Genomic DNA, 13,335 nt, shown 5'->3' on the forward strand with positions numbered 1-13,335 from the left:
GTCACTGACACATAGGTCTTTAAGAACAACATATTCAATAGCGATGCTATGAGAAAAAACAAGGTGCAGTGTGTGTAGAGCCTGATGCATGTTGCTTAAAATTGTGGGACTCAGTGAGGTTAAGAAAGGCAGAGGCAGCGTTACATGTGGGGTCATCAATGTGAATATTAAAATCTCCAAGCATTAGGACCTTGTTCAACATTATTATAGATGATAAAAAGTCTTCATAATCTGATAAAAAGGAGCCAATTGGTCCTGGACATCAGTAAATTAATTAATAAATTAATAATTCAAGTCAAGAATTATTGACTTATTAAACTAAGTCCTATTTATTGTATTAATTAATTAATACAATAAAGGTGTACTGATAAAAGAGCAGTCTCCAGGATAAAGCTCAATCAAATGCGAGTAGTACACATTCTGCTGCCAAGTTTCAATTAAGAGCATGACAAAAAGGTCAAGCAGTATGAATGATTTATTGCCAATTGAGCATGAATTTATCAGTAATAATGGTCTGTATGGGAAAGATGTCTGGTGAAACTGGTAACGACAGGTAAGGTCTGTAGGGGAGGTTGGTGCGAGAAACAGTACTATGAGCTGCCACTACAGGGGGAGAAGAAAACGATGAAGTGCACAGTTCCAGAAAGGGGGTGTGGGATGTCAACAGTCAGTCACGTGAAGCTGACTGGACAACATGCTGCATGTTAGCATTTGGCTGCCCAGCCTGTTAGGGTAGACAAACAAGGAATGGTTCCAAAACAGGTTAAAATTGTCAATAAAACCAATGATATGAGCTTTACAGGCGGACTGGAACCAGGTGTTGAGGCTGAGAACTCTGCTAAAGTGCCCTATTACTCGGGCCAGTGTTGGGAGGGGACCACTGATAAAAGCAGACTTCCTTGTTATTAAAAAAAAGTGAAAGTGTGTGGCTGTGTGGAAAAAACAGGTATTTTCTGATTATGGAGTCTCCAACTATTAATGTAGTTGGAGAGAAGAGAGCACGAGAGGGTTCTCATGGAAGGAGAGTGCAAGGTTCATACAATGTATCTGGGCAAGTCAGAGCAGCTGTGACAGTGAAGAGGCAGCAGTATAAGTCCTGGGGGAGGCGTTCCCCGCTGAGTCACAGTGAGGAAGGCCGATGGAGCGCCGGAGCACAGCCTACTGTAGGATCCTGTGGGGAAGAAGAGATTGCAGACATCCAGCTTGATAGCAGTGACTCTCTGATAGCCTCCTTTAGGTCGGTGATCTTAAACATCTGTTTCACCTTCCGACCTCCAATTAAAAAAAAACACCTTGAACTTTTCAATGCGAAGCATCTGGAGCTGCCTTCAGAGGACTTTTCTACATAACCTCAGTGAGAAAAGAGTGGAGCACACCGATCCATTCACAGCCTGTCCTCTTTGACTGGTAAGACGTTTGGTCTTACCAGTCAAAGAGGACAGAGGCATCACACACATTACAGTCAACCTGGGACAGGTGTAGATTTGTGATGAGGCAGAAGGTGCAACAGGAATTCAAAGCTATTGGATATTAGATGAAAGGGCAGGGATTATCAGTGTCACTTTTGACAGTATTTTAGAGACAATCAGCAGATAAAACATTAAATGACACCTGTCTGTGAAGATGACCTGTGCCTTGTGTGCTCCACCCACAGGAATCTGTATAAACGTTACGCCTTCCTGCGCTGTGAGGAGGAGAAGGAGCAGTTCCTATTCCACCTGCTGTCGCTCAACGCCGTCGACTACTTCTGCTTCACTAGCGTCTTCACCACCATCAGTGAGTTCAGCTACATCAGATCAGATTCACACCACACCTTGATGACATGTCACAGGCTGAACATACAGCATTAATGAATCTAATACTGGTAGAAACACTTCAGAGACATAAGGACAGGATAGAGCTGGGTTCTAGTTGTATGCCATTCCCTCTCTGCCCTGACCTTATCATACTATCACCATAATATAAAGCAGAAGTTCCAAAAAAAAAATGTAAATCCAAACCTGTTACTAGAAAATATATTGGTGAAGTAGATCCAACTCTTCTATGGGACTCAGTGAAGGCAGTGAGTCATTGGAGGTGAACTGACAGTGTGTGTATGTGTATATGTATATATGTATATGTATATGTACGTATATGCGTGTATACATAGACATACATACATATATATGTATATATACTGTGTGTGTGTGTGTGTTACATTAACCCAGTTATAATCTGTATCTATCTGTTCTAACACTGATATGTTTGTCCCGCAGTGATCCCGTACCGAGTTGTCATCATCCCCATCAAGAAGCTGAGTAATGCCATGACTACCTCCAACCCCTGGGTGTGTGTGTCAGGAGAGCTGGGAGACTCAGGTATCATGCAGATCCCCAAGAACGTCCTGGAGATGACCTTTGATGTGAGTAATGTGACCTTTGACCTCTAACATAGCTGAGCACATAGTCACTGGGGTGTGGTCTTACTTGTTTTTATAGTGTAGTCGATTACGTCTGTTGTGATGTAGTCACCAAATATTTGGAGCCTGGTGACACTGAGGCAGTAAACCTGAGCAGTCACATGACTTCCATCAATGTCCCCCAGTCCAGACTGTAGTTCTGTCAGCTCCTGTAACCAAGTGTCACCACCTGCTGGTGTAGCTAGTAACTGTACATTGTAAGTTATATGTATTTGCAAATTGCTCAGTATTTTTATTGATTAGATTTTACATAACACAAAAAAAATACATGTTTGTTGTAAAATATGTATATCATGCTACACATTGTGGATTGTCTTCTGTGGGTTACACAATAGTAAAGTCCAATAAAAACTTCTATAAATGGGGAGATGGATGAAATGTTCTGCACCTGACTACAACATTTCATCCTTGAAAGAAAATATTTTAAATCAAGCTTTTACACATCGACAGGGAATACACTTAAAAACATAATATGATGATTGAGGTTGCAGCTACAGATATAACATGAAGTGGATCAGTGATGTCACTGTAGTGCACACAGTGAGGACATTGACATTAGATAGATAGATAGATAGATAGATAGATAGATAGATAGATAGATAGATAGATAGATAGATAGATAGATACTTTATTCATCCCCTAGGGGAAATTCATGTGTCCATTAGCTCATTGTTCATAATAATAATAATAAAAATAACAGTTGATAATTAGTTCTAATAGTAATGGATAAACTGATGATTAAATGAGCAGCAGGGAGACTGGGAATCTAACTTAGGACATGCCTGTGTGAGTGTGAGTTTGCACTGGGGAAGTTTCCTTGTCTGTTTGCTGTGATGATGTTCTGTGTTTATTTATTGTCCATCCATTGTGTCTTAACACGTGTCTCCATCTCCCTCAGTCTGCTTTCAGGCCTCACACACACATCTCCATCTTGTTCAAGGTTAGAGGACCCCCCCCCCCCACACACACACACACACACACACACGCACACACATCATCCCCTCCCCCTCTTTGACATCCTTCTTTTCCATTCATACCATTACCTTTTGCCCCGTAGACACTGTCCACCTCGTTTAGCTGGAATCAGGTCATAATTGTTAGGCAGAGTTTTCAGACACCACATTCAACAGACCCACCCACCCACCTTAAATACTACTTTGTGTTATACTTCATGGTCTGGACTGTAATTATTAGCTTAACACTACTAACAGATGTGGAACAAAGACAAGTGTTTAATGTACCTTAAAGTTATGGGTGTAACTGAAATAGCAGTGCAGTGCAAGCTGGGACTACATTCAACCATCTCATTTCAGTGTCCATGAATTAAACAGGACAATAAAATGTAAATAATAAAATTATATGAAACTAACTAAAAAATCTATGAACTTTAACTTAAAGACAGTCAGTTATAATCTATATAATAATCTATAGCCTGACAGTTGGACAGTAAAACAGTGCTTGTAATAGTGTTGTAAAACAGTAGTTTGTAGTGCGAGTATATAAAGTAAGGTTTAAGCAGAATGAATTTGATTTCAAAATTCTTTACATCAACTAGATTTTCTCTGTGCTGTGTGTGTGTGTGTGTGTGTGTGTGTGTGTGTGTGTGTGTGTGTGTGTGTGTGTGTGTGTAGTGTCAGAACCTGGGGAAGCTGACCACAGTGCAGCTGGGTCATGATAACGCTGGTCTCCTGGCTAAATGGCTGGTGGACTGTGTCATGGTGCGTAATGAGATCACAGGACACACGTACAGGTTAGTGGAGGCTCCCTCTCTCATTCAGTGTATCTATCATCTGTCTCACCTGTAATAATTTCTCACAGATGTCCATTCAATAGATTGATCGACTATGTTCCAACATTTGATCACACAAACACACCACCTGACATGTCAGCTTCATGTCTGCCAAAATAAGTTTAGAAAAATACAAAAAAACAGACCATGTGTTTGCAGAGTCATGCTCTACTGTATGTCTGAAACACAGAAGTTGTTCATGGTGTTTGTTACTTTGGCAGTGAGTCTCATGATCTGATTGGTCTGTTTTCTAGACTAAAATCTCTCTATTTAAACTGAGCTCATGAGATTCAGGCTGGATTTTGTCTAGAGTCTATGGTGTATACTCTATACAATCTACAGTCTATACAGTCTATATAGTCTATACAGTCTGTACAGTGTAAAGTGTATGTAGTCTATACAGTCTATATAGTCTAATCCATTAGTTGATCAACAGAAAACCAATTGACAAAAACAAGTAATTTGAAGGTGTCACTGTGGACCCTGGGAAATAAAAACTGACACTTTTCACTGTTTTTGACCTTTAATGGACCAAATGATTAATAAAGGAACTAATCTTCAGATTAATCAATAAGGAAAAGTAATTGTTAGTTGCAGCCGTACTGTAGTAGATAGAAACAGTGCATTTGTTGGGGAATATTTTCAGTGGTGGATTAATCCACGTTTGGTGCTTTAATGAGTATGTGTGGCGGTAGGACAATGTGTGTGGGACTGAGTCAAATAGTGTGCGTGTTCATGGTGATGAAGGAATATATAGGTGTTACAGTGTGGCTCACTGCTGATTTTTAATAATAACAATAAACCTCTATGGCTCAGAGGAATCAGATACATCAGGCTCTGCTCCACACACAGAACCTGTCAGCAGAAGACATTCAGAGTTGATTTGTCTCTATACATGAGATTTGTTGACCAGAAGAAGAATACGACTTAATCTCTGTCCCCTCCAGGTTCCCATGTGGTCGATGGCTCGGTAAGGGCGTGGATGACGGCAGCCTAGAGAGGGTTCTGATCGGTGAGCTGGTGGTGCCCAGTGGAGAGGAAGATTCTGGGAGAGGCTGCCGTACGCCCCCACCACAGCGCTCACCGTCCCAGACCAGACGCATCAGCATCACATCGTTGTCTGGACGAGGATCCAGTGAGTACCTGTCAGGGCTGGGGGCTGCTCAGATCAGGGGGATACAGTCAGGGGATAGTGAAGTCCTCACAGGCCCCACCAGATACGAAAACCTTATCTAAATTGTTTTAGCATTATATTTCACATCATAAAATAGTCTGTTGATAAGATGATGATGATGATTTTACACTTTTGAAATGTTTAATTAGAATCATTTAATTAAATGGTACATTTAAAAGGAAACTATATAAAATGAATTAATTAAATTAGTATTTAAATTGTGCATTAATAAACTCAAATCAATTCAAATCTGATGTTTTATTAATATACATTTTCTTTTAAATTGAACTATTTGATTTTCAGGACTGGATACAAGGATGAGGTCATGGTGTAGAATTACTATCTTATCTGTTATTTATTTATTTAGTTTGACTAAAGAAATTGAATTTAAATATACTGAGTCTAAAACTACTTGAATCAACATGTAAAGTACCTGATATGTGTCAGTTAGATTTAACTGGTGCCCTATATCTAACATGTTAACAGTAGAAGTTACAGTATGATGTAACACCTCAGCAGTAAAAAGCTGTTTGTGATTTCAGAACCAACGTCGGCCCAAATCCAGGAGGCCATTGGGGCAGCAGTGAACAACATCGTCAAACACTTCCACAAACCAGAGAAAGAGGTCAGTGACTGATTCTCAGTATTGTCTGAAGAAGAAACTAATTTTATTTATTAGCTGAATCACTGCTGTCCTGTCTCTGAACCCTTCACATTACTTAACTGGATGGACCTTATCGTCTCTGAATCCTGTGACTGTTCATCATGGTTTAATTCATCATGGTCTGACTCTGATATCACAGCAGAGGAAACAGGTGATGTGTTAGTGGCTGAGGCCACTTTAGTCCTCTCTCACAGAGAGAATAAAGACTGGAGAGATTCATGGAGTCCTGAAGGAGACCATGGACCAGACTACACTGGTTTCATGGAATCACACTGTAAAACCTAAATTCCTACAGGATTTGGCATCTACAGTTTTTCTCTGCTCAGGTTTTCTTTGTTAACCAGCTCAAACTGGAACATAATTTTCAGTAGTAGCTTGAATCTTCTCTGCAGAATTAGTTTTGTCAAAAAACATATTTCTGCAACAACATAGTGTTTGGTGTCACACGTCATTATTTTACTGAGAGAAAGAAAGAACTGAGGTGTTTTCCAGACAGGCAGGTTGGATTATTGGATTACTGTAGGATAATGAGAAGTTTAAGAAAGTGTTTTGACTCATACTTGGGACTCTGTGCTGCTTCCATCTGTTATTCAGTCATCTATAGAAATTGTCTTTATTGTAGTGTTCCTCTGTCAATTGGTGTTACTCAGCTCATTGCTGTGACTTCCTCTGTGTGTTTATGTGATGATGTGTCCCTGGTTGTCTCGGTGCAGAGAGGCAGCCTGACAGTGCTGCTGTGTGGAGAAAACAGCTTGGTAGCAGCTCTAGAGCAGTTCTTCCATCATGGTTTCAAGTCTGCCCGGCTCTTCCAGAAGACAGTGTTCGTGTGGGACTTTGTGGGTGAGTGTGGAGCTGCACCGCCACCTGCTACTGTAAAAATGAACTGTTTCATTTGGTCCATTATAACAGCTTGTTGGATGGTAAACCACAGTCTATGACTGTGCAAAGGAAGACAAACTGTCAGAGAGACTGATGTCCACTCTGACACCTCTGAGTCTGAAACGTTCTCTCCTCTCTGCAGAGAAGGCTGTCGCCTACATGGAGTCAGCTGATCAGATGGGGGATCTTCAGGAGACTGCACAGCCCCTGGGGATGACCTGTCAATCACTCTGTCACTATATCAACGCCATCAACTCCACCCCAAGGAGCATCGGCAAGGACGGGAAGTTCCAGCTGCTGGTCTGCCTCGGAGCCAGGTCAACTGACTTGTCTTGTACATGTCTGTGCATTACTTACTCCCAGGCACCAGTAAATCCAAAGGAAAATATATTTGATAAGATGATAGTCATATAAACTATTAGATTTTTTTTATAATTTAACTGTATTTGTCATCTCTTTACACATAACTGCTTACTATTCTGTATATAACCAGGTCCAATTTATTGTACATACTATTCAGTAATTTGTGTTCAAACTGACAAATGTACATTTATCTGATCAGTCATCTGTTATCCGTTAGTTACTTGTTGTGAGCAGTGAAGCAAAGATGAGTCTAAACTAATGGAATTACATTATTCACGGTTAACTCTACCTGACATAGTTGTTGACTGACAGGAATTCTACTCATGGTTCACATCCACTGCTTGTTGTGCAGAGACCGCCTGCTGCCCCAGTGGCTCCCCCTGCTGGTGGAGTGCCCGGTGATCCTGCGGATGTACGAGGACACAGCTCTTCTCAGAGACCGCACAACTGTTAGCGCCCTCATCGGTGTCCTGGAGACGCTGCACGATTTCCCCATCACACTGGAATCCTCGCTGGTCAAAGGCATTGACCTTTAACCCCAGGAGAGGGACAGCTGTTAAGCCTCCATCACCACCAGTTTCACCTACTCTGCTGTCTTTCAGCCAATCGGCTCTGTGATCAGACAGACAAGGGAGAAAGGAAGTGAGGGACAGCTGAGTGGCATTAAAACTTATTTGTTACCAAAGCAAAACGTTTCCACAGCTTCATGTGAAAATTCCGGACTACAGAAGCTTGGATGTTGTATTATGAATTAAATTACAGCCATATCAGCTTTATCATGTTTTACTTCATTACAGCAAATCCCAGATACTTTACATCACTGTGTTCACTTTTCTAAACACACCATCAGTTTTCAGACTTCCTCAGTCTCAGGTATTCTTTGGTTTCAGTTCAGTTCAGTCTCTCACACGACTGTCTGATTTCTCTTTTCTGCCTGTGGCTATCAGTTCATAGCTGATTGTACCTGATGATAAATCTTTAAAATCACCTTTTCCAAAAAACAGCTCATTAATGTCCTTAGACATAAGGTCTCTGTAGCTGTTATCAATCAAACAGGAAGGAGTAGTGCATTTGTTGGGGACTATTTTGAGCAGTAGATGAATTCACATTTTCTGGATTATTTTTGGCAGCAGTACAGTGTGTGTGTGTATGTGTGCGTGTGTGTGTATGGGATCAAAATAACTTACAATGTGTGTGTTCACGGTGATGAAGGAACATGTCAGTGTAACTGTGTCTCACTGATCACTGATGGAAACAGTGGAGCTCTATGACAGTGTCACACACACAGAACTTCATTCAGATATTCAGTAAGAAAAGAGATATTTAATTTACACAAACGAAGACTTTCTAACAGCTCTAAATGGCATTAACGTGATGTTAATGTAATTAAATAGCAAATAACAGCAAACTAATTAAAGTTGATTGACTGGGATGAACTGAAACAGTGGCTGGAAGGAAGGAAGTCAGACTTACATGATGTGTCTTTAAAAGTGTGGTCACAGTAGCAGACCTTTCCCTGTGTGCTGTGTAGCCTCACTCTCCTCCAGTAGGTACAAGTACATAAACTATCCCTATCCTCACATGATAGTTAGCATTAGCATTAGTGAGCATGCCTTTGGGATGTGGAAAGAAAAGACAACCTCAGGAAGAGACTTGAGCGATCACTGATGTAACAGAAGGAGGATTATAAAAGTGACTGTGACAGTGATAGAGTCCTGAAACTCACTGACTACCATACAGTGCAGGGCTGCGGACACACCAACTATCCATGTCTCTTTAATTCACTGGTGTTTGCCACTCAACTCCCAGCCTGTTTATGAACACAAACACTGACCTGAGTCAGGACGTTAACCTGTGGCTGCACGGACATTCCTACCAAAGCACAGGCATCGACCTGGCTGGCTGGTTTAAACCTGCTGTCTAAGTGTGTGTGTGATATCTCAAGTGTGTGTGATATATCAAGTGTGTGTGTGTATGCCCACCAATTATTTTTATATCTTCCAGCTGTAAATTTTCAAAGTTATCTAGTTGTGTGTGTGTGTGTGTGTGTGTGTTTGTGTGTGTGTGTGTGTGTGTGTGTGTGTGTGTGTGTGTGTGTGTGAAGTTTTGTTTCTTTTAATCAGGAAAGCCTGGAGGAGAGATTCAGAGTGTCTGGTCTCTTTATGGACATACTGAGTGAATCCCTCCATAGATAAAATGCATCACTCATGTCAAATGGTGGAGGTTTAACACTTTCAGCTTATAAAAAAAACCATCAACTCATGAATCCAGAGTCTGCACCTCCCAAAGATTTTCTCTTAACAATAGTTAATATGAAACACTGTATGTGGCACTTAAAAAGACAGATTCTCATCATGGCATTGTTTTACTGGAAGAGTTAAACATTTAGGGAAGTACATTCACTCACTCACTGATGTCTGTGAGTCCAGAGCTGAGTCCAGTAACTTCCGCTGAACCACAAACTGTTATATTTACAGTTTTGTTTATGTAAATACAAAAAGAGCAGTGTTCAAGTTGTCAGTTATTTCTCTCTTTGGACAGAGACTGCTCCTTCAGTTCACCTGACTTTGTCCTTAACTCACAGACATGAGGTTGATATTGATCTTCTCACTTCACTCTGTTTTAAAGCAAAACAACATTAGTTAAAGCACAATTAAGTGTTTCTGGTGCTTTTACGAGGATAAGCAGAGGAAGTTCAAACTAACATTGGCCAGGACTGTGTACATGTCATCTGTTATGTTTTTAAAAGAGGAGGTTCAATCCTAAAAATTAGAAATACAGGAGATTTTGTAGGGGACTATTTTCAGCAAGGTTTTAACACACAGGTGATTCACTGATTCAAAGTAAGCATGTACTGTTGATTTACTTGTTTATAGGCTCAGTTCATTGTTGGTTTGGGTCTTTATCTGGGATTTATTGACAGTAAAAAGTATTTTTAATAATAATATTAATAATACTGCTAATTCCCATAGTACATGAATGCAGCATGAACTCTGGAGGGAATGGGGTCTTACTCTTTTTTTCTTATATTAAAGACCTCAGTCCCCACCTCCTCCAAACACACAAACTGTAGATTTTGTCTACATCAGCAGCATCTAACAGAGACAGGTAGGAACTGTAATAACAGTTTTTTTCTTAATCTGCTGCTGCATGAGATATTTTACCACTGTTGCCACGTAGCGTTGTCTAACTGAACCCTTTCTGAGAAACATTGTAAATATTGTCCTCAGTGCATGTTGACCTTCTGTCTGATGTGTATTTATTGTGGTTCTACTGATTTCTAGTTGAACAATGAGTTTTAGGTGTTCTTTTTTATAACCCCAGGTCTTTGTAGGATTTTAGCTGTTTCCTGCATTGAGTCTGTGAATGACATGGTGTGACATGGTTTTCTTTGCATGTCTTGATTTCATGTATTTATTAATTTAATATTAGAAATGGTAGGCTGAGAGCAGCACTGGTAGGTTTGAGTTTGATAAAGCCTGTGGAATAACTGGAAACATTTCATGTCTCAAACAGTAACCACTATTTCGCAATGTTTAACCCTCTGTGCTTCGGCTGCTGTGTTCTCCATGCCTCACCTGCAGCATAACAGCTCCATCTTACATTGGATTAGTTTGTGTACAAACTGAGGACTTGTGATGTGGACTATTGAGATTCCTCCCTTGGCTGACGCACAGTTTATTCACCGGGTGGATCTGTTACGTGAACGTAGTGTGGCGAATGGTATTCACCCTGAATGGATCTGCGACAGGAAATATTGGACTGACGACTCTTTTCTGATATTTATTATGACTATTTCAATAAAAGCACCTTTTGTTTTAAAGTTTCTATTTATGTGTGTCCATAAACTACACTCTATGCATGTACAGTTTGTCCACCTTTTAGAAACATTAAAGTGAAAAAAATCTTACTCTTATGTGAAATTCTCCCTTTTTTTGCCTAGTTTTCATTTCCAGAAATTTCAGAGCTTACAAACATATTTTAACTTTAAATCTAAACCAACAGATCCGTCTTTTTCCAGATGTTGAGAATCGTGTATTTCAGTAACACATTAAATCATTAGTGGTAATATTATATTATAAAAAGATAAAATTGCCATTTTTGCTGATCAGTCTACAATCAGTAATCCATCCAAGTATTCAGACCCTTGACTGTGGCTCCAAATTATGGTGAGGTGCATCATCTTTATATTAATGATCCTCGAAATTAGTTTAGAAGTTGACTGGAATCCACCTGTGGTTAACTATTTCAATAAAACTCAAGAATCATTTGTAGTTCTAAATTACCAACTAGCTTCACTGGAATCCCGTATGTTATTACAGTGTCATCTAACTCTCTAAAAAACTAAATAAAACAAACATAAAGTGTAAACAAAAATAAATTAGCTACAATATTTTCATAGATATGAAAAAAAACGCTGTACAACATGGTTGAAAGCCCATAAGAGCTATTCTAGGTTGTATAGTTTATGAGCTTACAGTGAGTGAAAATAATAAAACTGAAAATACACAAATGAGAAAATGGTGGCTCGAGAGAAGCGTAGCGCACCTGCTTTCCTACTGTTTCTACTATTGGCACAGTGGCTGCATTATGCATCATGCAAAGTCAAATTCCAATGACTCCCTTTCAGTAAGTGAAAAGAAATTGCGCCAAAACGCAACCGGAAAGCATGCTCGGTATGGCAGCTTTGATTTGAAACTGCCAAGGGGAAAGTGGCTTTTGTTATTAGCGCGTCTTGACACTCGGGCGGGAGACGTTACAACTGATAATCTGCAACTACATTGTTGTTAAATGTTGAATGAGTCACTTCTACAGAGAGGCGTTTTACCGCGTGACACAGATGTTAGTCGCTTGTTTTCACATTGAAACAAGGTAAATGTGTTTCTTTGGTTTAGGGATCAGGGATCACTTAGGGCCAGCTTAACTCAAGTATCTGCTGTGGTGCTGCTTATGTAGAAGTTCAGGATGCAACATGTGGTTCAGTTAGAAGACACATAGCTGATGGAGATAATTAAGAAACTCCATCATATTTAAGCACACAGTGATGATACATATTTAGTTTCAGAGTGAATAACACTTCAGAGGAATAAAAATTATGAATAAACATCCAGACCTCTGCTTCTTATACTATCAGAACTTGGCTGATCAGGTTTTAAGATTCCCTCCTCCTTCACAGTAATCCAGTGACAGTTGTCTGTATGCAAACAGGAGCCGATCACAACTGATTCAGCTACTTTTAATAGGGACAATATACCACAATACTAACAAACAAACAGAATATACAGCTCTCTGGTTGTAGCCACCAGTGCAACTCCCTGAATCCATGGCAACAGTCTACTGCCTAAATCACCCAAAGTATTGTGGGAACTGTAGTTCTACAATTTAGAGCATGATTATCCCCCAAATAGAGGTAAAACAAAGAATAATAAGTTGATCTATACCAAACAAAGTTACATTTTACAGTAAAAACAGAAAAGGTAAATACAATCCTGAAGGCAATATCTCTGTAACTCCTTGATGGAACATTCATTAGGACTCAGGGATGATGATGATGATGATGATGATAATGATTAGATTTTGGTGGTTAAAGGTCAAAGTTCAAGGTCACGGTGACCTCAATTTCATCAGGAACGCCCAGAGGTTAATTTCATCACATCTGTCACAGTGTGATGTTGTAGTATTTCAGGCTATTAAAGTTAAAAGTGTTTAATGATTTATGTGCACATTTCATTGTTTGTACTTGTATAAATACACTGGATCAGGGAAAGTTAGGTTGTCAGACTGTGGACTGACCAACACTTGTTATTGGTTAGGAAAAGGCACATCTGATCGAGAATTCTGTAATTGTTCATTGCTTGCTGTAAAGACATACTAAACAATTTTAACTAAATTCTTTGGTGTGGACATTCACTGGTGTTTTGAGTATTTTGAACACTGCACTCACCCTGTGGGGGTGAGAGTTTTTTTCTGCAAACAGCAAAAGCTCCTTCAGTGACCTCACAAAACAT

The 13,335-nt window shown here is 39.8% G+C and overlaps 1 protein-coding gene across 7 annotated transcripts in view; it reads left to right on the forward strand.

The window, feature by feature from the left end:
• LOC111664230 (DENN domain-containing protein 5B-like) overlaps nt 1–11,150 on the forward strand; it is a 69,148-nt gene extending 57,998 nt beyond the window's left edge. For 4 of the 7 annotated variants that reach the window (XM_087177230.1, XM_023418735.2, XM_023418736.2 and 1 more), the window contains 9 exons: nt 1,655–1,776; nt 2,256–2,401; nt 3,357–3,398; nt 4,090–4,208; nt 5,195–5,382; nt 5,964–6,046; nt 6,799–6,925; nt 7,107–7,281; nt 7,680–11,150. In XM_087177230.1, coding sequence (XP_087033356.1) covers nt 1,655–1,776; nt 2,256–2,401; nt 3,357–3,398; nt 4,090–4,208; nt 5,195–5,382; nt 5,964–6,046; nt 6,799–6,925; nt 7,107–7,281; nt 7,680–7,863 — 1,186 coding nt within the window. In that variant the 3' untranslated portion in view covers nt 7,864–11,150. The remainder of the gene's footprint in view (nt 1–1,654; nt 1,777–2,255; nt 2,402–3,356; nt 3,399–4,089; nt 4,209–5,194; nt 5,383–5,963; nt 6,047–6,798; nt 6,926–7,106; nt 7,282–7,679) is intronic. The other 3 variants (XM_087177231.1, XM_023418737.2, XM_023418739.2) reach the window with 1 other exon arrangement.
• Nucleotides 11,151–13,335: the final 2,185 nt, after the last annotated feature.

This window comes from Seriola lalandi, unplaced genomic scaffold, assembly GCF_002814215.2.
Source record: "Seriola lalandi dorsalis isolate HSWRI2012SDOR001 ecotype SW California unplaced genomic scaffold, Sedor1 jcf7180002054584, whole genome shotgun sequence".
Classification (NCBI taxonomy): Eukaryota; Metazoa; Chordata; class Actinopteri; order Carangiformes; family Carangidae; genus Seriola; species Seriola lalandi.